Raw genomic sequence first — 22,755 nt, 5'->3', positions numbered from 1 at the left:
TTACATTAACTCATATAATCCTCCCAACCACTCCCCTCAGGGTGGTACCGTTATTATCCCCATTTTACAGATGAAGATATAGAGAGGTTGAGTCACATGCCTATGCACTCACAGCTAGTAAGTGGAGGATAATAATGTGGGATGTCTAAATGTTAACTTCCCTCATATTCACAACTATGCTCACATAACCATTTTTCCAACCAAAATTTATGTTTACTTTAGAAATAAAAAACCAAGGCAGGAAGGTTAAGTATCTTACTCGAGGCTACAAAGTCTAGCTAGTGAGAGAATTAAGTCTTTCATAGGCCTCCTGAGGATAAATCAGTTAGTGACCACATTTGAAAAAGTACTTACCGCTAGTGTAGAGGATTTTTGCTAGGGTCATTTCCAGTATAGCCCCACGGCTCCCTTCACCAATCATGTGCAACTTTGAGATTTAAAAAAAGAAGGGAGGGAGAAAAGTAAATTTGCATATAATGCCTATATAGAACATGCATGTATTTATATGAAATGAAGTAATCTTTGCTTTATAACTCTTAAGCATTCTGGATATAGCAACTAGAGTACATATGCATTATATCACTGGTATTTTGGTTAATGAGGATTGGGGCAACATCCTGACATATCTAGAATTCATAAATACCATTATAAAATTTGGAATATATACACACATATATTCACTCTTCAAAAAACACTTGACACAAAACTGAATTTAAGATTACCAAGCATGAAATGTATTAATCTGTATTGCCTATATATTAAAATAAATTACTTATTTTCATAGAGGTACTAAGCAGATACACATAATAATGTTAGTATAATAAAAATGTTGATAAATTATAAAAGTAGTTACCAACCTCATCTACAACAACCAGACCCAGACTGCCAATCCTTCCAGTTTCAATCAAGGAGTTCACCAGACTATGTCCTTTTTCAATAGTGGCAATATAGAGAGATTTTTTTTCCCTTCTTTTAATTGGAGGAAATTTTCCTTTGCTTCCAGCATATTCTTCAACAAAGAAACCCAGCTCTATACCAAAACTTGACAAACCTGAAATCTAGAATATTAGTTAAAATAAGCAAACAAAAAAATCAGATAAATAAGAACTCAATTACCAAGTGTTCATGTTGATTTTTAAAAAATCTAAAATAGTATATAATACCAATGAATGAGAACAAGGTCACAGATAAGACATATATATCTAAGAAATGTCATAATTAATGCGTGGCTCTTTGCAAAATGGATGTAACTTGTAAACTACATAATCGATGTGGAAATAAGACATATATCTAAGAAATGTCATAATTATTGTGTGTGGCTCTTTGCAAAATGAATGTAACTTTTAAACTACATAATTGATGTGGAAATAAATTTCAACTGTCTCCTCTGATGCAAAACAAAAACAAAAACAACCCAGAATAATTCACTTACTTTGATAAAATAATTGGTTACTTTCTGCTTGAAAAGGCAGGCTGAATATCAATATATTAAATACCAATATTAAAATGGAATTTAATCCACCAGTTTAGAAAAAAAAATAAAATTCTTGGTGCAACAGGTAACTAGTATTAGAAGAGATTTTTGGTAGGTCCTACACTTGTTTTTGCACATCCTAAAAATATTCTCTACCTCTTCTCAATGAAAAGTTGTTACATTTATGCTAGTTTTTATATTTTAATGTGAAAATGTTAGCAAATACTGTTTGTTAAAAAAAGAATCTCACCTTTTCTTGGACAATTGCCACATATGGTAGGATCATTAGAACATCTCTTCGCCGGCAAAGCAATTCTTGCAGCATTAAAATCTCAGCCACAAGGGTTTTTCCACCACTTGTTGGCAAGGAATATATTAAGTTTTTTCTTTCTTGCACAGAATTCAATGTTAAGCAAGTATGTTGCCATTCTGTGGAATTAAAAAAAAAAAACATTATTTTTCCCCTTCTGCAATTCAGTCTCAAGAAAGTTTCCTAAGAAGGAAAAATCAAATCCCACTCTGTATATCCATCTTCTCATAATGACAAGTGTAATTATACATCAATGTTAAGTGTCAAACATCCCCAGGGCACAGTGGACACAGCCAATGAGAGTCTTAATTCTTCAGGCCTGGGCAGCGGAGTGGGCAACTGGGCCACCTATTTGCTAGCTGCACACTTAGGTCTAAGATGCCAACAGTGCCTGGGACATTATCTGAGACATCAGAAGAACTAAAGGATAGTACAAAGATCTGTGTGAATTCTTAGCCTTTCCTTTTGTTCTGCAAGGAGACTGTGTAAGCTTCCCTTTCTCATCCACACAAACAACATCCTAGAGAGAAATGGGAGGAGGAGAAAAGAAAAATCTATGAGGTTTTATACACACTAAGGAAGACTATTCAACTGGCTCTCACAGGGGGCTGAACTCTGGTCTGAATACCTTGAACTGTAAGAATATTTAAACCACAAAAGGCTAGGATTAGGGTGCCTGGCTGGCTCAGTTGATAGAGCATGTGACTACTGATCTCAGTGTTATAAGAGCTCTACACGTTGGGTGTAGAGATGACTTAAAAATAAAATCTTAATTTTTTAAAAAAGATTTTATTTATTTATTTGAGAGAGAGAGAGAGCACAACCAGAGGGGAGGGGCAGAGAGAAGCAGACTCCCTGCTGAGCGGAGAAGCCCAATGTGGGGCTTGATCCCAGGACCCTGAGATCATGACCTGAGCTCAAGGCAGACGCTTAACCATCTGAGCCACCCAGGCACCCCAAAAATAAAATCTTTAAAATATAAAAGACTAAGATTATTAACTGGCCATCTAGGAGTTCCACAATTTAGAAAGGTGGAATTCATGAAAAGGATCACATCAGATCCAAAACATAGTGTGAAAACTAGTGTAACTACTCTGTAGGCTAATCTGACAATGTGGATCATCAAAAGTCTTCAAAACATGCACTAGTATTTTATCACTAGAAAAACAGGCAAAAGATATGATAAGACATTTCACAGCAGGGAGAAATACATGAAAAGATGCTCAACTGTTACTTAATGGGTTGGCAAAATAAATACACAAATAAAATACAAGTAATTACTACTACCAAAAAAAAAAAAAAAAGCCTCACACATGGAAAATCCAGAGCTGACTTGGCTGGGGACAAATAGACATTCTTGTGGTGGTTGATGAGAGCATAAAATACTATAATCCTTTTGGAAAGCAAACTAACAGTACTGAAAACAAAACTGCACACTGTCTTTCATCTAACAGTATTACTTCTAGGTCTCTACACCTATGGAAATAAAAGCAAGGACATATAAGGATTATGTGCAAGATGTTCACCGTAGCATAGATGCATCATCCATAGCAGTGTTTATATATAACAAAGAGCCATCAAGGGGTAAAAGTTGAATGAATTATTGTACAATTATATGATATCATTCTTTGCAGCTTGAAAACAGGTGGTAGATTGATTTATACATGCTCAATATACAGTTAAGTAAAAGATCATGAATGTGTATTGGATTGCATAAACCCAATTATGTACAGATATTAGAAAAGAATATATAAAAGTTGGACTTGAATGTATTATGTTTTCCCAAAAAATTAAATTAAAAAAATGACTAAGAGGATATGTTACAAAGGTATTAAAAATAATTATGTCTGAATGACAGCCAAGGGACTTCAATTTCTTGTATTTTGGTGATTCCCAAATATTTGCAAATGACTTTTTTCCACTTTAAAAATATTTCAAAAACACTTAAATACGTAAGCTTAATATTTAATACATATTAAAAATATTTCAGACTGGTATCACCCATTATATATGAAGCTGCTTGTATGAAGCTGTTTGTATGAAAATATAACTTGACCATTTCTGCATTTTATCCAACTCAAATTTTTAAAGTATAAAATGACCAAAATAGCAAATATTTAGTAATATCACTTATCTTCACACATTAAAAAAGGATGAAATTAACTTGGTTCTGAACATTTATATAAAACACATCCAGCATGCAATTCTACACTAAAAAGGTAAAAATAACAGTAAGGTTGAGGTTCTCAAGCTCAGTGGTTCTCAAACTTTTGGCACATCAGAATCCCCGGGAGGGCTTGTTAAAACCAACTGCCAGGTCACAACCTCAGAAGTGGATTCAGTACGCCTAGGGTGGAGCCTGAGAATGCCTATTTCAACAAGTTTCCAGGTGATGCTGACTTTGGGGTCCAGGAACTACACTTTGAGAACCACTGCTTTAGTGCAATGAAAAGTGGCATACATATTTATGCTTTAAATTGGTCACGTCATCAAGCCAGATCTATAAGTAAAAAGTGATTTAAAAACCTGTTATTTACTGAAGTTCTTACTTAGAAGCTACTAATATAGTTATGGACAGTCATTACCACAGTCTAACTTGGCATGTCCTTGATGCAGAACATAACTTACAAAACAACCATTATTGTTATTATTATACCTTTTTAAGAGATCAGGAACTAAGGCTCAGAGTGCGAAACTTGTGTTTCAGTGACAGGGCCAGAATTCCTAATTAGGCCGATAACCCCCAGCAATTGAGAACCTACCAGGGTGTACTAGGCACTGCGCTAGTTACATCAGAAAAAGATGAGTTAGATAGAGCCCTGTCCTCAAGGTACTGTCTGGCAGGAGATGCAGATTAAATAAAGAACAAGGTACTAGGAGAAAAGCAGAGGGAAGAAAGTTAACACCTACTTCAAGGGCAATACACACCTTTAGCTCTTTAACTGCAAACCTCACAATTTAGAATTTATTAGACTCTTGTAGTCTTATGTTACTTTGTTTCCTGTAGTTCTACTTCTTCACCTGATTGTCTTCTCCCTGAGATGAGAACCATGGTTTCATATGGTTCATACGGCACTAACATAGGAGTCTCAGAAATACTTATGAAGTGATTGGTTGATAGGCTCATCTTTCAGGATGCCAGCAACTGTCCCTTCTTTGTCTAAAATGACACATATCTGAAATATAGGCAAGGACCCAGGATTTTTGAAAAACATTACAATATATATTGTTATTAATACTATCTCTTTGCACTTAACTCTTAACTTCAGCTGTCTTTAAAGATGTTTAGTCTTAATCAATGGTATTACGAATATTGACACTTTCACTCAGGCCATGAATAGTCAAAGGAACTTCAACTTTTTGTACAGAAGACAGAGCCAGCCAAAAACACACCAGCTAAGAAAACTGAGAAGCAGCTAGACAATCAGATGAAAAAACCAGCATGGAATGTCAAGAAGTCAAGAAGTGAGTGTTTCAAGGGTCTGGACAACTGTGTCATGTAAGCTACTGAGAAGTCAGGCAAGTGAGAACCAAAAGTATCATTGGATTTAGACACCCTCGTCATTAGACCTTAAGTGAGAGCTTAGAACCCAGAGTGGGCTGGGAATTACTTGAGGTGAGGAAAGGGAGACAGCAAGGACAATAGATTTGAGAAGTGTGACCATGAAGGAAAGGAAAGACGTTCAGTAGCAGCAGGTTAGGGATGGAAGGTTGAGAGGACTGATATTTTTATTGTCTTAAGATGAGATATAGGACCACAGAAGCATCTGCTTTCTATTGACTTGCACTAGTAATATGGTAATAATGGTAAATTTTTTTCACTTCAGCAAAAAGCATTTACCATATAATTTTTCAATTCCCTTGAACTGAACATAAAGGTCTCTCACTTTGCTGGGTAATGAATAAAAAGGACCAAGGTCATCTGATGATGACTCAATTGTTTTCTTAGCAACATTAATTTCTTCAGATAGGAGAGTCTCTTTGAGCTGTTTAGTTCTAGAAAATATTGGTGTTTGGGCCTTGGCATTTCCAGTCATGGCACTTTTTAGATGTTCTTTAAGACTTTTTCTCCTATTTTCCTCTGAACTAGTTCTGACTTTAGAAGAGGAATCATCAATTTGCTGGTGTTGTTCTATGTTATTCTGGGGTAATTCCTCATTCACAGTCTTGTGAGAGGATGCGTTCCAATCCCTCTCTTTAGTAGACTGATTGCCCAAATCATCTGAAGAGTTCTGTAAATTTTCAAAGTATAAAACCTGTGAAGAAGGTACATCATACAAAATATCAGGTTCAGTGGAGACATCTTCATGCCTACTCTGGTTCTTTATGTGCTCATCCGTTTTTAATTCAGTAAAGTTGCCTACAGTAGTAATGCTGAGTTTGTTGTGTTTGATGCTTTCTGAACAAAGATCTTCAGTGCTAAGGTCTGAGGCATGTTTCCTATGTTCAGCAACTTGCATATGTTGTTGTTCCAGGTCATCAGCTTGAGCTAAAAAAGAATTTTCAGCAAAGCTGTCATAGTCACCAAACATGTCCTCTTCACTGTCATTCTGGAAAGAAAACGAAAAGCGTTATGGTCAATTCTAGCTTCACTAAGAGCAAAAGTTTCAGCTATATTGCTACCTCTAAATATATACCAGGTATATAATTACATGGATCATAGACCAAAATGTAGATCACCCTATGAAATGGATATTATCATCTCCATTTTACAGATGAAGAAAAGGAAAGCCAGAGTGTTTAAGTAATTTTCACAAGCTGCACTCCTAGGGTATGGTGATACTGGGATCCTAATTCTTAAGCTAGTGTTAAATCCTTAAAAAGGTAGCAAGACCAATAGACATCTACTGGAATGTCATCTCACTAGAATTTTCGGGTAACTGCAGCACCATTCCCCCTCCCAGACTCCAATCTACAGAAACTGGCTTGTAACAAAACGACTGGACACTCTTAAGGAGATTCTGTTCTTAGGAATTAGGAATTGGAAGGGAGGGTCTGCACACTGACTTGGGATGGTCTACTCAACAGAAGAGATGTAAATTTAGAGGTAGCAGTACAGTGAAGTGATTAAGAAAACAGGATTTGGAGTCAGAAGTGCAGTTTCTTGACCTCTCAGGGCCTGATTTCTGTTGTCAAATCTAGATAATGTAAATAGCTTAACAAAGTACCCAGTACATAATGGGTGCGCGATAAATGATAGGTTTTATTGGTACCGCAGGAGCAGCAGTAACTTGGAAATCTAGATTTGCGTCGCAATCATGCCTCTTATTTGCTGCATGTACGACTTCTATGTCTCGGGGGTCTACCTTTGAGATCTATATAAAAATGAGGATAGCAAAGCAATACCTCACAAGTGAGAATTAACAGCGATAACAAAGTCGAGGTAAGCAAATGAAGGCTAGTAGACAATTGGTCCACTGTTTGCATGTAGGAAGGGAACAACCAAAATTTTGGAGTGTCTAGTTCCCTGGCTTCTAGAGCTGGTCTTAGTGTTTCAGTGGGCATGCGTGGTAGGAGACCTGGATTTGTATCATCTCCCCCAAAGTGGGCAATGAAACAAGGAACTCGTAATTTGAGAGCTGAGAAGGTTGTACCTCGACCGGTTGCACCTCCACGGTTTTCCTCCGCCGGCTCCCAGCCATCATCTCCTCTTCCTCTTCCCCCTCCTCATCGCCCGGCTTGAGCTCGGCCGCGGTGGGGGCGGCAAAACCGCTCCCTAGGCTAGGACGGTCCCTTTTGCGGACAGACACCCGCCGGCGGATGCGGGAAACACCTTCATCCATGGCAGGGGCCGAGGACCCTGCCCGAACTTCGTCCCGCGTGACCTAGCCGCCAAACCCCCAAGGAGAGGGAGAGGAGGGCAGGGCGCGGGTAGCAACTGGGGGAAACTGCGCTCGCTTCTCCATCCACCTTAAAATAAGACCACAAATCAATTGCCGGGGCTCTCAGACCGGAAGCGGAGGCAGAAGCGTAGGGACCCGCCTTTTCCTTGTCCAATCATAGGTGTCCCAGGCTTGCATCCGTGAGGGTTAGAACGCAAAGATGCTGCGCAGGCGCGTTGAAAACCTTACCGGCCCTTCTCTTGTTCGCCCGCGGAACCTTTGAACCGAGTACTCGGGCCAACAGGGGAAGAGCACCGGCGGGGACTTGTCAGGACGATTTGGAAAGAGGAAAGGAAGAGGAGGAGCGAGGAGCCATGGCGGCTTTGGTTGCTGTTTGCGGTGGTCTAGGGAGGAAAAAGTTAACGCATTTCGTCAAGGCTGCTCTCTGCCTCACAGATCCTGGGACTCACGCGGGTACAGTTTCCATATCCTATACTCGTTGCAGCCATTGCCGTAGCGCTAACTAGGTTGGTGGAGTTGTCATTATTAGCTCAACGACGCCGGTTTTTAGGCGACTAAGAGCTTCTCCAAGAGAGATGGGAATCTGTAATGACCAATGACTAGTATTTTATTTTTAAAAAGATTTTATTTATTTATTTGAGATCGAGCATGAGCGGGGGGCGGGCAGAGGGAGAGGGAGAAGCAGACTCCCCACTGAGCAGGGAGCCGGTTGTGGGGCTGGATCCTAGGACCCTGAGATCATGACCTGAGCCGAAAGCAGACGATTAACCAACTGAGCCACCCAGGCGCCCCCATGACTAGTATTTTAAAGCAGAAGGGGGGGGGGGGGGATAAAGCAGAAGGGGGCGTGAATGTTATCTAGTACACTTTCTATTTTCCTTTTAAACACACAAAGAGAGTGATCGCGTGATTCTCAAAAAGAGGCAGGGACCTAACTTGCTTGAGAGCTCCAGGTAGAGTTGGTAAGGAAGGGACATTTCCAGAGTCACCCGGTAGTGCATTACAGGAGTTGTCTAAGGTCCCAGATCAGGGCGCAATTGTGACATGGGCTCTCGAGTCTTTCATTTCTGCATTTTATCTTCTCTGTCAATAACTACTCTTTAGGAGGTCTGTTACATTTTCCCTTTGGTATAACAGTGCCTTTCTATTGCTTTCCCCTTAAGTGTTTGCCTTAAAATCTGTCTCTAACCATGGAGTAAGGGGAAAATAAAATTCATGAAATACATGCCCTTTCCCCAAAGCCTTGGAAAGCACATTCATCTTAAATCTTATTCTGCCTCACATCTAAAGGTTTTTATCCAGTTGTTGTATGTGAATATAAAACCTTTCTTTTATGTTCTATCCCTTGATTCATCTTGCTTCCATAAAAACAAAAATCTTTCTTTAGTTGCTGAGCTGACAAAAAGAATTGGTTTGTTGCTGTTTATTTAATTGCAGTGCTGTGGAGAAGTTGTTCACAATATAAACAGGTAGCCAGCAATGAGGACCTGGTAAGACTTTTTTCTTTCTTTTTAAGGCATTTGCAAATATGACCAAATTCTTATATTTTAGCTATTTGAATACGACAAAACGATTAAGATGATAATCAGTTTGAGTTTGAAAATTACAATTCATTGGTGAATTGTCACTTAAGTGAGCTTTGAAGTAAGAGAATTCCTAGAGTCCTAACAAGAAGCATTGCTTGTGTAACACTGTATTTTTCTTCTTAGATCTTAAATTTAAGGATATGTGCTTTGGAAATTAAAAAAGATAGTTTTGGTGGGTGCAGTAATTACAGAATATCCAACAGATATTCTGTAAAGTCTACCTGTACCTTGGTTCTCTTCCCCATTTCAGATTCAATTCTTTGTCCTATTCGTTACTGGGGGTGGGGAGTGGGTGTTTTAGTAAATGAAGGATCAAAATCGAAGTTTTATACCGGGACATTAAATAGTTTCTATTAGCCTGTAGGTGTATTTTTATGGGTTTCAAGTACTAGCATTGGGCTTAGCCAGTGTAAGTTTTCTTGCTACCTGCAAAGATGATTTGACACTAATCAAACCATACAAAGCACTTAGCGCAGTGTAAAGAAGGAACATAGTCATTTTAAGTGAACTGCATGTAAATTGGATTAAGCAAGTTTGAGTTGGAAAACACGTAAGTCCTCTAGTCCCTTGAGCATCCTTCTTGTCATCTAATGCACACCATAGTTCAAGGGAGTAAAGGAAATTACTAGAGCTCTTTTCTAGGTCATCAATTCCCCTGAAGCTCTAAATGAAGTACGGGCTCTCAGAATAAAGCTCACAGTCTCTTTCATTTGAAATTTTGCATACAACTACAGTGGATTATGGACTTCAAAGCCATTTCTAGATTAAGAATCTCTTGATTGGAGACGTGAGTATACTGATTATAGAAGGGAGGCATGTGGCAGAAGCATTAGAGGCAGTAATGAAGACAGAGAAAACAAAAAGGCTGACATAAATGTGTAAAGCAATCTGGGACCATAAAAGTTATCCTCCCATAAACCTTTGTTTTCTCCAAGGATTGTATTTTATCCCAGAATCCTCCTCCGTGATTTAATTCCTCCTTAGCCAAACCAGAGTATTTGTACAAAATATGTATGAACACACTGAAATCTTTAAAATGGTGACTCCTTTTCAGAAACACTGATTTTTCTTATATAAGCCAAGCTGTTGTATTTTTTTTTTCATAGTAAGAAAGGTACAACTAATCCTTTGGATAGATTTAAATGTGGTAACCTTAAGATTTAATTTTTTTAAATTTAACACATTAAACTGTATTATCTTTTTTTCTTTCCTTTATTTTAGCCCGTTCCAATGGAAAATCCTTATAAGGAGCCTCTTAAAAAATGTATCTTGTGTGGAAAACGTGTAGATTATAAGAATGTACAGGTGAGATAAGGTTTTACTTCACTGTGATATTTGATTTTAGGATTTGCTGCTTTGTTAGTCATAACTAACAGGCTTTGTGTAGAGGCACCTGTTTTAGTAACTTCGTAATTTCAAATCTGGTTTTCTATGTATAAGTCATCTGTTTTATTCTAATGAGAGCCCTTTAGCTCTCCTTCATCTGCTATTATTTCAGGTGTTTTCTTGTCTGCCCTGGAGGTCACTAATAGCTCACTATGCAGTGATTCTTAGTTGGTAGAGTTGAATAGTTTGGAAAAATCTCCTCTGGTGAATTTGGTCTCTGTACTAATAACACTACCGATATCACTGCTTTAAATGTAATTTTATCTGTTGTAGGGCTGAGCAGATTAAAAGTGGAAAATCTGGGGGAGAGAATGGTGCTGTAGGGAAGTATACAGACAGCAGCAAAAAGTGATAGTAGCTGCCTTAGGTGAAAACCAAGAAGTTTAAAGATGCATCTTATCAGAAGGATTATGTGTAGTGCCAGGAACAATGCCTGGTACCTGAAAAGTACTAAAGAATTTAATAAAACGTAAATTATGGCAAGTGGCCTGATGGACCTGTACCTCTTGGAAGACCTCACTGTAGTCTGATACGGTGCGATAGCCTATCGTGACAGATGAAATGCTTAGTGCCTTATTACAAGCAATAGTATTTTAGGAAGTATCTGTGGAAAAGTTCAAGAAAACAGCTTTAGCACTGAAAAAAATGTGTACATTAATCTGTTTCATCATACTGGATAAGAGATGTTAACTTAGTAATCAGTTTTTTCACTTAAAAAAATGACCTATTAATAGAATGAGCATAGTTCAGTATTTTATGAAGTTTGAAATTTATTTATAAACCTTTACATAACTGGACAGTGATATATAATTTTTTAAATTTACATAATCAAGGTTGAACAAATGTATTGATATAAATTTTTTTCTTCTCCAAATATAACTCAAAACAGCTTTTGTCCCAGTTTATTTCTCCATTTACTGGATGCATTTATGGAAGGCACATAACAGGTATTTTGTTTTCTATTATAGCAACTTATAAAAAATTATACAAATCTATTTAAGAAAAATGTCAAATTTTCAAGTTGTGCTATAAATCACTAGTAGACCAGATACTAGAGGTACTTTTGAGAAAGCCTCTTCGTAGCCCAAAAGGATTATTATTTTACATGTCTTCGTATGCTCAGAGTTAACTATAGGCAGACAACATGTAAAAAACTAGGGCTTTAGAAAATTGTGTTGATGTTTTGGAGTATACTGTAATCGTTCCTAGACTACTTATTTAAACCAGGGCCTATTTGCCTATAGGCCAAGTTAGATCTGCCACCTGTTTTTGTAAGTAGCTTATTTACATAATGCCTGTGGCTGCTTTGTGAGCTACATCAGAGTAATTACAGCAGTGACTGTATGGCCCGCAAAGCCTAAGATATTTACTGCCTGGCTATTTATAGGTTTTCCAACCTTTCCTTAAGATAGTTGCTATGCATTTTGAGTGTTGACATTTTTTATGAATATGAAAGCATTTTTTTATAGGTCTTTGTGGGAAGAAACAGAAAGAAATCACAAAAGCAATTAAGAGAGCTCAAATAATGGGTAAGAGCACCTGAAAAACTGAATTGGGCCAGTCAAAAGTTTGCTCATTATCTTTTGTGAAGCACTTTTCATTATCTTTTACAGGGTTTATGCCAGTTACATACAAGGATCCTGCATATCTCAAAGACCCTAAAGTTTGTAACATCAAGTATCGGGAATAAATTATAGGAGTCTTAACATCCATCAATAAATATATTTTACAATAAATGGTTGTATGATTCTAATATTGACTCAAATTACAAGATTTAATAACCTTTGGGTAGAAAATCGGCTCAATCCTTTCAAACTGAAGTTTTAAGTTAGTTCTTAATAATTGAAATCTTAAAGGAAAAAGTAAAGCTTCCTCTTCACTTTTAAAGAACATGAGTTATTTAAAATGTTAATACTCATTATTTTATATACATACAAATTTTTAAAAACTGGTACTGTAGGATGGTCCCTAGTTAGCTCATAAAACTCATGGGGATTTAAAATACAGAAAGGATGGGGGCGCCTGGGTGGCTTAGTCGGTTAAGCGTCTGTCTTCGGCTCAGGTCATGATCCTAGGACCCTGGGATGGAGCCCCACATCAGGCTCCCTGCTCGTCCGGGAGCCTGCTTCTCCCTCTCCCTCTGCAACTCAGCCCCCCCACCCCCCTGCTTGTGATCTGTGTCAAATAAATAAAATCTTTAAAAAAATATATGGAAAGGATGACTTCTATTGGAATTTTACTTTAGGCCCAGATTCTGTCTTGTAAATCGGATTTTAGGGATATGGGTGCATGAAGGTGGAATGCTTGTATTATACACAAATTCCATGTGGCAGGGTGTGGATTTAAAATTGCTCAGATTTTCTAACTAGTAAATAGAAATATGCCTGGCTAGGACAGTGGGTCTTCCCTTTGTAGAGATGTTACATGGGGATGGATAGTGATGCAGTTGCAGGACCTCAGATTTACTCCTGGGCTAGTCTATCTTAAAACTGGTAGCATACTTTAAAAATGATCCATTGGCAAATGGTCTAGAACTATCTTACTCCAGTGATACAAACTAATTGCCAAAGATGAGAATAATTGGGGAAAAATGATCTATGAGGACCCTTTTCCTTCATTTAATGCCCTGAAACTTGGGTCATCAAACTTATTTATGGAAGTTAAGCCGGTACGGACCTCAGCAAGGTTCTCTGATGGAAAATTTAGCATTTCTTCAAAGAAGATGGATCATTGTGCACAAGTATAAGCCAAATACATTACCTCTTTATAGTGTTTCAGCAAATTTAACTTTGGATGAAAGCCTGTTTCTTGTAAGCAGTCTTTGAAAAATCTTAAGCTATTGTCTTCAGAAGATAGTCGCGTATGTTGGTTACTTATTGCTTCTGCAGTACCTTGTCTAGCAGTTGGTTCATAAACTGGTACATGGAGGGCAGGGAGAGACTGAAGAGGCAGGCAACTCCCTATTTGTAGGTGGCAGGCTTAGTAATAAGCAAGGGAACTTACTTAGGAAGTTTGTCTTGGGTGGCCGCAAGACAAGTACATCTCTGCACCTGCCTGCTAGTCTTAAAAGTTTATACTGAGGCCTTAACTGGGTTCAGTCACACATACAATCCATATGGTGTCAACATCTTACTTTCTCAAGGCTATGTCTTTGGAACAGCTCACACTGTGGGAACAGTAGGCAAAATGTACATTCCAAGGACGGAAGTGGAACCTTTGCTTCAGTCCGGCTGCCAGGTCAACCAGCAGTCTTGTGTTCTCAATAACCTCCTCTAGCAGTTCATTTGTTGGTTGCATTTAGTCCTTATCTATGTTCTCTGTGATGTTCTATATGCTCTAGTGATGTTTGTGGTTATTTTAAGATTTTATTTATTTGAGGAAGAGCATGTGAGAGAGAACAAGGTGGTGGGGGAGGGGGGCGGGGTGGAGGGCAGGAGAAGCAGACTTCCCGCAAGACACGGAGCCAAACATAGGGCTCCATCCCAGGACCCTGGGATCATGACCTGGGCTGAAGGCAGGCACTTAACTGACTGAGCCACCCAGGCGCCCCTGTTTGTGGTTATTTTTAAGTTAGGCTTCAGACTGCCAACCTATTATCCCTCCCTCTGCCTGGTGTTGTTACACAGCAGTGCTTCTTAGGTAACCAGTTAAACGATCCCAACAGAAACTCATTATTTGTACTGAACATCCCTGCTGTTATATGGGCTTCATTAGCACCCCATGGTAACTAATGCATGTTAAAATAGATAAAAGATAGTTTTGATAGTAGCTATGAATTTGTTCTGTCACTTAGGAAGTAGCAGATGGAAAAGCAATGGTCAAAGTGTGTGTTCAGCATTTCACCCAGTGAGTAAAACAAAGGCTTCATATGATGTATAGGCTTTGTGGAAAATTCTCAAAATTATGGAAAAGACAAATACAAAAAACACAGTAAAAGCTCTCTTAGCCAACTTCCACTTAACCAATTCACTGGATTAAACTGGAGCTTTACATCCTTAAAATCATACTGAAGCCCATACTCTTCAAACCTGTTGAGTTTTGCATTGCCAAGAGGCGGCTATTTTGTTCCCAGACCTGTGTTAGTTTTGTCTGTCATTGTATTGATGAAGTATGAGCATTAAAGTTATTGCTGCAATGAAAATGAAGTAAATGCTTTTGAAATAAAAAAATAGTTTTAAGAAAATAGTTGTCAAGTTAGGTGTGGTTAGGATAGCTGAAGAAGGTTGGAAGTAGGAGGGTGCTGTGAAATGAAAAAAAAAAAGCATTTTGTACTCAGGTTGCTTTTCAAGTTTCTTTAAATTCTTCACTTTAAAGAAACTAAAACTGGGAATTGTAAAGGTTAAATAATGGATGTGATTTATACTGGAACACCAGCATACTCAGAAAAGTTCCTAATCCTACAACAAAAGGTTGACAAATGAATGTACAATTCTGCTTTATGTTAAAATGAAATCTCGGTGATAGACATATGTATACTTATACACATATGTACATTTTTGAGTCCCACTTTAATTGGCCTTTTCAGCTACTTGACCAGCTGCTGATCTCAGACACGCTGCCTTATCAGGCTTGTTCTGTTCTCAAATTCTGGATTCACTCAATTCTGTGTAGAAGACTCTAGACTAGGGAGAGATATTTGTGCCACATTACAGTTTTGCCATAATTAGAACTGCCAGATTTAGCAAATAGAAATATAGGACATGTGATTAAATTTGAACTCCGATTCAAATTCAATTATTCATTTAAACAATGAGTAAGTTTTCAATGCCTAATACTGCATGTTGTCCAGCATTTTATCTGGCAACCCTAGCCATTTATTGTAACTTAAGGAGCAGGAATTACGGTGCCTTAGATAAAAATGAAATACATTTCATATTAACTTTAGACATTTTTTTCTATTGTGAAAATAAGGTTAGTCTTTCTTTTCCAATTCTAAAGAATGCTATAGAAATTTAAAAGAATATCATTTAAGCTTTTCCCTCAACAGTTTCGTATAAGGAGCAAAAAACGGGGGCGCCTCGCTGGTTCAGTTGGTGGAACATACGACTCTTGATCTTGGGGTTGTAGGTTCAAGCTCCATGTTGGGTGTAGGAATTACTTAAAATCTTTAACAAAGGAGGGGGACAAAAAAAGGTTATGGTTTTAAAATAAAGTGCTTTAAAAAATAAATGTACTAGAACTTATGTATTACTGCAAAATACCTGAACATAGTAAAAACAATATAAATGGCTTTACCCTTCAGCCAATTAAAAATGTCCTTTTGGCCTAAAATGATCAAAATGTAGGAGACTGTGGATAGTCACCACAACCCTTCATTTTTTCAATGTCTTCATCTGTTTCGGGGCTGCTCGTTGTGGATGCTTTTTCTTGATTACTACTATCAGTATCTGTTTTAGATGGTTTGTTTTGTATCTCTAATGGCCGTGACTTCTTGAATTGCCATCCATCATTGGTATCTAAAGCTTTACGTTTAATCATTTGCAGGGCACCACTAGCTGGACTAGCTTCAGGAATGTCAGTGTATTCTACCATTAAGGTCAGGTTGTCTATCACATTGAGTTGGTGGTTGGCAGTACAGCTAGTTTTAGAAATATGCCTATTTTTCAAGGAGATAACACATGAATGAAGAAATTCATGATCTGGAAAAAAGGTCCGTAAAGCTTGACAAAGAAAAATGTTCTCCTGAGGGTCTTTTTCGATGTTCTCTCCTAAACAAAATAAAACAATAGTTCAACATACCGTATTTGTCCTACAAAGCTTTTGTAATCTATTTGTTAGTAAAGTCAAAAAGACTTTAACTGAACAGTTATATCAGATCCTCTAAACTGAGAAAAATGGTGTGCATAATCCCAAATACTAATTTATATGCCACTGTATTCTAAAAGTTTAAGTTGTATTTTTTAATATCAACAATATAGTATAGCTACAGTAATACCAAGTTCTTTGTTTAGTAGGATTTAATAGTATTAATAAAACAATTATTTTTAACCCTAAGGTAGATGATCAGTTAGTATAGCCAGCTCATCCATAATTCACATCAGTGAGAATTTTTTTTTTAAAGCATAATTCACATAGAATTTTTTTTTAAAGCACAGAAGGTAGTGATGTGTGAACTTTTTACTTACGTGCTGCTTGAATTTGTGCCTGTTTTCTTTTTTTAATTTCCCGTTTCAGTCTGGTTACGTCCTTTAGTAGTTTCTCTACTGCTCGCTCACTGTGTTCTACTTTCTTGCATATACTCTGCAAAATAAAATAAGGGTACAGACAAAATCCAAGTTGTATACTACAGCTAGGTTCACAAATGATAGACAGTCCTTTGTGGTACACAGTATCAAGTATTATTAGCCTTTATAAGCACTTTATTTTGCTATTTTCTGAAGGAACTCAACAAGCACTTATATGGTGCTTTATAGATTATAAAATGCTTTCCAGACGTATTAACTTTCCATTTATACACAGCTTTATCACACCAGTGATATCTGCTTGATAATACACAGAAATAAAAAAGGTATTTCAGTCACTTTGGAACAAAAAATACTGTAGTATTTTGAGAGATGCTTGCTTACTGCAAACATTTAACATTAAGAAACTGACAATAAGGAAAAGTAACTTTTATTGTTATGAAAAAATATTACAGATTTTTAATTAGTGTGAAAGAAGCAACTTTTGAAAAGCAGACTGGCCTTACTTGTCATCAGTTTTAAGTACTAGTTAAAATACCCTTTGACTCTGTGATTTCATTTTGGGAATATATTTTAAGTAAATAATAAAAATTTATATAAGATGATGTTTCTTAGTATAATATCAAATCAAAAGTTACTTATTTCCAATTATAGGGTAACAGATTGTTACATCTTGTTTTAGAATGTTAGTTTTTTTACTTCTTCATGCTTAGTTTTAAAATGGATACATTTTAGGATATCTGCCCAGCCTATTTCTCATGATCTTGTCCACCATGCCATAAAAGTTCACCAGTAACCCCTTTACCAACTTCCACCCTAACTGACCCAAGCAGAGATACCACATAGCCAGCTGGCAAATCCCAATCTTCTGAACAGATCTAAATGCTGTTCTCTGGTTAGCCAGTGAATGAACAAACAGATCTGTAGGTACTATGAAGGAAGGCAGTGTGCAGACACAAAGGGAAAAAGTAAGTTTGATGACATTCCGGCTCCTGGTTCCAATTCCTTCCTGAAGCTCAGCTGCTTTCTGCCTACAGTTCCTGTAATATACCTCTACATCCCCTATTTTAGCCCGAGTTAGTACTCTGACACAAGAGTTCTAATATATTGCTATATGAAATACACTGCCATTAAAAAGAACTAAAGAATATGTAACAAAAATGCTTAATGCTTTTGAAATGAAAAATGCTTAATGACAGCAAATAAAAATGACACAAATTTGTAAGTCCCCATCACTGTCAACTATGTATAAGTATGTATATACTTTATACATATATACAAAAAATTAGAAAATATGGCAAAGTATAAATGGTTATGCTACAATGATGGGATTCTGGATGTTTCTCTAGTTTCTAAAATTCCCATTTTATCATTCACATTAAAAAACAGTGAGCAATATTAGTAGTGTAAAATGTATTAACCCTACTTCTCTTAATGTGCCTTGTTGATGAGTATGGTGGCCATGGAATATACTACCCACATCTCCATTTGGAGGAAGCATAGTTGACTAACAGCCCCAGCTACCATCCTTTTGGGTCCACTACTGAAGCCAGAGGCTGCTCTTAACTGACTGAGCACAGTGGGGTATTGGTACAAATCCATTCCAGTAGGAAAACTTTGCTGAGACTTCCATCAGCCTGGCTGAAACCACTCCGGCCCTGCAGTCTAAAACTGTCTCTACCCAACTGTCCTCCTTCCTGTCCCCTTTCTCAGGTGTCAGACTCAGCATTACAAGTCTCTCTGCCCGCTCTTGCTCCTCCCCCCTTTTATCCTTCTCAGGCCTAATCAATCTCTTACATGGCTAGTCCCATCTTGATGTCTACTACTCAACTGATTAAATGAGATTGAATTCAGTCCTGTGGTAGATTATTCTGTTCTCAAATACTGCTTCCCTTTTTATCCTGTAAAAGGATTATATATCCCTGTCTACCGCCATGAAATAGGGATATATAATCTGGCCAATGAAAGTGAGTGGAAGTGACATGCCGGCTCTGAGAAGTTTTAAGAGCTGTTGTGAATGTCTACCAGCTTTCTTGCTCTTTTCCCTTGTCATGAGAAGAGCATGTCCCACATAAGGGCTACTCCTTCAGTCTGGATCCTAGAATGAAGATGGCACTTAGAACAAGAGGAGAGCTGCAGCCAAGATATAATGTGAATGAAATTGAACTTTTGCTTTTGTAGGCCACTGAGATTGAGGTCTTACCGAACCTAAACTACTACAAAAATATAAACCTAATCAAATGTCAAGTTATCCCTAAAAGATTTCAGTTATCAATTTGATATGAACTCCAGAAGTAGTCTTTTAAGTGTTTGATATGTTAACTTACCTTTAATTCCTCTTGTAAAGAAGCATACATTTCATTTATTTTATGTACCTCCTTTAAAGATCCATCTTCTGTAAAAAATTCAGAGCTGGAAAAATTACCATTTTGTCAGGCAAATGTATAGAAGTCATTTTAATACTATAATGAAACACTTATTTGTAGTTGAGGAACAACAGAAGATTCTTTTTACTGGTTTTGTAGGGACCATATTTTGTCAACCTACTTGTTTCACAGCAAAACCAATCAGAAAACTTAGTTCAGGGGCGCCTGGGTGGCTCAGTCGGTTAAGCGTCTGCCTTCGGCTCAGGTCATGATCCCGGGGTCCTGGGATCGAGCCCCGCATCGGGCTCCTTGCTCTGCGGGAAGCCTGCTTCTCCCTCTCCCCCTGCTTGTGTTCCCTCTCTCTCTCTCTGTCAAATAAATAAATAAAATCTTTGAAAAGAAAAAAAAAAAAAAGAAAACTTAGTTCATATATCTTCATATTAGCAGACTTTGAAGCCTCTTAAGGACTATTGCCAGGACTCAAAAGAGGTTAAGTAAAAAATAAAGACTGAAGGAGAGAGGGGTTGAAAAGGTTTCTTTCTTGGCAATGGGGACCAGTCAATTTAAAAAATATTTTATTGAATTTAAGTCATCACTGAAAGAGGCAACATTATTTTACATACCAAAAAGGAAAAAAAAAAGGGCTAAGGCATAGTTTGTAAAATATCCCAATTTGAGAGGTAAAACTGCGTCTCAGAATCAGTGAAATATGGTATTCAGTTTCTATAAAATGGTTAATCCTTGTGGGGACACAAAAATAAATAAAAATCTAGTCCCTTATTCTCAGTTTCCACTCGAGTAAGCGCTCTATAGTACCAGTGTTATTTCTGACATTAACTATTCCCTTAATAAACACAAAAAAGTTATAGCTCAGCACCCTACAGGATGAGTGAGTCTTGGCTAAAGCCTCATATTTTTGTCATTACTTAATATCCACTCTAATTCCATGCCTTTATAATCTTTTTTTTTTTTTAAGATTTTATTTATTTGACAGAAACACAGCGAGAGAGGGAACACAAACAGGGGGAGTGGGAGAGGGAGAAGCAGGCTTCCCGCAAAGCAGGGAGCCCGATGCGGAGCTCAATCCCAGGACGCTGGGATCATGACCTGAGCCAAAGGCAGACGCTTAACGACTAAGCCACCCAGGCGCCCTCATGCCTTTATAATCTAAATTGTTGCCTTAGAAAATTATTTTGAGACTAGCTACTTATTCTTAGAATACATATGAGGACACATACAGGATATAAAATACCCCCCCTTTTTTGTATATTATAAATGAACAAGTGCTAGAAGGAAATATGGAGAAATTAAAAAGTCTGTTTTACTTGAGTAAGGTGGTCATTAGTTTCATTTTTATTCTATGTAATAAAAAATTAATTTTAACAAACGAATAGGAGTAAGTTCAGTGGAAAGCAGTTGAAGAATCTCACCTGTGAGTTTTTACTGCTCGGCTAAAACCAATGGACTCACAGGAACCTGACACGGTTTTATAACCCAGTTGTTCGGACATGCCCAGATTGGCCACCACTAATGGTATCCTGTGAAAAAGTCTGAAGAAATGAAATTTTAAAGTATAAACTTAAAGTGAAATATTAGCATCCACCTATTATATACCTATATATACTTAATATATATTATGTACAGAGTACCTTTCCCCTACAAGATTAAAAAACAAAAAAAAAAAACCATTCCATACTACTTACCTGAGATAGAATTTACTGACTTGAGGCAAATGGCTTTCAAAAGTGGTGAAATGTGCACTGTGTAAGATAGTTGTGTGAAAATAATACTTTAATAGCTATCTTAACATGTAAAAATAGGCAGTATTGTTGAGATTTAGCCTGTCTTCCATGAATAATAAAATCAGTCTTATTTCGAACTCTTTTACTTAATCCTCATATTCTATGAGAATGTTCTATAACTTGGGAGGGGGGGCGTTAACTCATTTTGGTGGGCCATCAAGAATGACCTTTCTTCCTTGCAGAGGTTAGAGAAAAGCTGCTCAAGTACCGAGGCTTAGTTCCATATTATGTCCTTTAGCAACCAGTTTTCCACCTTATGGTAAATAGTAACAAATCCTCGGTGTCAAAAACACTCGTCATCGTTCCATACTAGGCTTCTAATTTCCTTATCTAACCTTCATTTTCCCATCTATAAAGAAACATGGTAGACCAACTTCGGAGGGTTATTGTGACAATCTAATGCAACAATATTTGAAAATACTTGGTAAGAGGCAAAAAGTACAATGCAAACACTGGGTATATTTTCCTATTAACTTAAATTGCCAGTGACTGGCCAACATTTACCCCTTCTGAGGTTTATATAAGGCATGCTCCAGCCGATGAGTAGAGCAGCTTTCTGTTATTATACTTGGTGTTAACAGTAGAAAAACAAGTTCCCGGCTTGAAAGATGATTTTGTAAGTTTTTGTGAAGCAGTCTCTCTCTAAATGTCATGATCTGGTCTGAATGACGTCGGAATTTGTACCAACCAACCACAGCCTGAGAGAAAATACAAAAAAAAAAAAAAAAAAATCAGGTATATACCTTAATGGTTACAATTACTATGTGTCTTACTATCATAATTAAGCAATAAAGTTGACAGCCTTAAAAATGGCTTTCTTAAATTTATAAACAAAGCACAAACTTAAGTATACACTTTACTTTTTTTTCTATTTATTTTTTTAAAGATTTTGTTTGAGAGAGAGCGAGAAAGTGAGCAAGCACGAGCCGGGGGGGGGGGGCAGACGGAGAGGCAGACTCCCCGCCAATCAGGGAGCCCGACGGGGTGGAGCTCGATCCCAGGACCCTAGGATCATGACCCCAGCCAAAGGCTCACCCAACCTACTGAGCCACCCAGGTGCCCCTACACTTTACTTTTAAAGTATGCAAACTGACTTACAGTCAAAGTACTTTCCATCCAGTTACAGGGCTACTATTTTAGTCAATATAGAGAAAAAAATTTCTAACTTCCTCTAGTTTCTTTATGGTTTTTGCTATTTTTAGTCTTTAGTCAAAATTTAAATGAAGAAAATGTCAAGGAAAACAAGTTAACTTCCTGTTTGGGTACTTGGTTTGCTAAATAAGTAAACTGAACCCAACAACTTTTAACTGAAATTTATATGGGAATGATATCACCTACCCCACAGAATTGGTTTCAAAATTGAGTAAGATCATATTAAATGGTTTTATAAACTGTAACATCTGCTGAACAGATTTGTTAGTTATTACTAAATGTTTTTAAACTGGAAAAATAAATCTCATTCACAGGGAACTTAATAATTATAAGAGAAAAACAACCACTTTGCTTAGAGATCTCTGTGTGACAACTTTAGCAACTAAGTTTTATATCTGCACTAGAGGAAATTATAATGAGTTCTTTTTAAAACTAAAACGTTTTTACAGGTACATTTTAAATATCCAAATATAATTGTGGGGGGAAGTCCAAAGCATTTTCATCAAAGGATGGTTTTTAAAAGAAACTCCTTTTACTGAATCTACTTTTATTCTCAACTCAAAGATCAAAATGTTTTAAAAAGAAAGTATCCCCCCCCGCCCCATTATGTATTTGGAAAAAAAACCCCTATTTTGATCATTCAACAAGTCTTAA

General features: G+C 37.2%; 3 protein-coding genes across 4 annotated transcripts in view; 1 reads left to right on the top strand and 2 right to left on the bottom strand.

Annotated features, from left to right (window-relative positions):
• The window catches only part of HELQ (helicase, POLQ like), a 35,530-nt gene extending 27,739 nt beyond the window's left edge, over positions 1–7,791 (bottom strand). Inside the window, exons 1-5 of the mRNA XM_081813140.1 lie at positions 7,379–7,791; positions 5,626–6,334; positions 1,725–1,903; positions 858–1,058; positions 355–427 (exon numbers count right to left, since the gene is read on the bottom strand). Of these exons, the coding sequence (XP_081669266.1) occupies positions 355–427; positions 858–1,058; positions 1,725–1,903; positions 5,626–6,334; positions 7,379–7,567 (1,351 nt within the window). The 5' untranslated portion in view covers positions 7,568–7,791. The remainder of the gene's footprint in view (positions 1–354; positions 428–857; positions 1,059–1,724; positions 1,904–5,625; positions 6,335–7,378) is intronic.
• Positions 7,792–7,901: 110 nt separating this feature from the next.
• On the top strand, positions 7,902–12,335 carry MRPS18C (mitochondrial ribosomal protein S18C). Its single transcript, XM_006747041.3, has 6 exons — positions 7,902–8,080; positions 9,065–9,117; positions 10,435–10,518; positions 11,489–11,546; positions 12,069–12,128; positions 12,213–12,335. Exons 1-6 carry the CDS (start codon positions 7,981–7,983, stop codon positions 12,287–12,289), a joined length of 432 nt encoding a protein of 143 aa, XP_006747104.1. The 5' UTR covers positions 7,902–7,980; the 3' UTR covers positions 12,290–12,335.
• The window catches only part of ABRAXAS1 (abraxas 1, BRCA1 A complex subunit), a 21,514-nt gene continuing 10,108 nt past the window's right edge, over positions 11,350–22,755 (bottom strand). For both annotated transcript variants that reach the window (XM_081812205.1, XM_081812206.1), the window contains 5 exons: positions 21,454–21,647; positions 20,578–20,697; positions 19,109–19,193; positions 16,725–16,839; positions 11,350–16,307 (listed from right to left, as the gene is read on the bottom strand). In XM_081812205.1, coding sequence (XP_081668331.1) covers positions 15,874–16,307; positions 16,725–16,839; positions 19,109–19,193; positions 20,578–20,697; positions 21,454–21,647 — 948 coding nt within the window. In that variant the 3' untranslated portion in view covers positions 11,350–15,873. The remainder of the gene's footprint in view (positions 16,308–16,724; positions 16,840–19,108; positions 19,194–20,577; positions 20,698–21,453; positions 21,648–22,755) is intronic.

This window comes from Leptonychotes weddellii, chromosome 2 (assembly GCF_054177405.1).
Source record: "Leptonychotes weddellii isolate Sample4059 chromosome 2, ASM5417740v2, whole genome shotgun sequence".
Lineage (NCBI taxonomy): Eukaryota > Metazoa > Chordata > Mammalia > Carnivora > Phocidae > Leptonychotes > Leptonychotes weddellii.
Note: the sequence above shows the minus strand (reverse complement) of the source record. Positions and strands in the feature narration are given on the sequence as shown.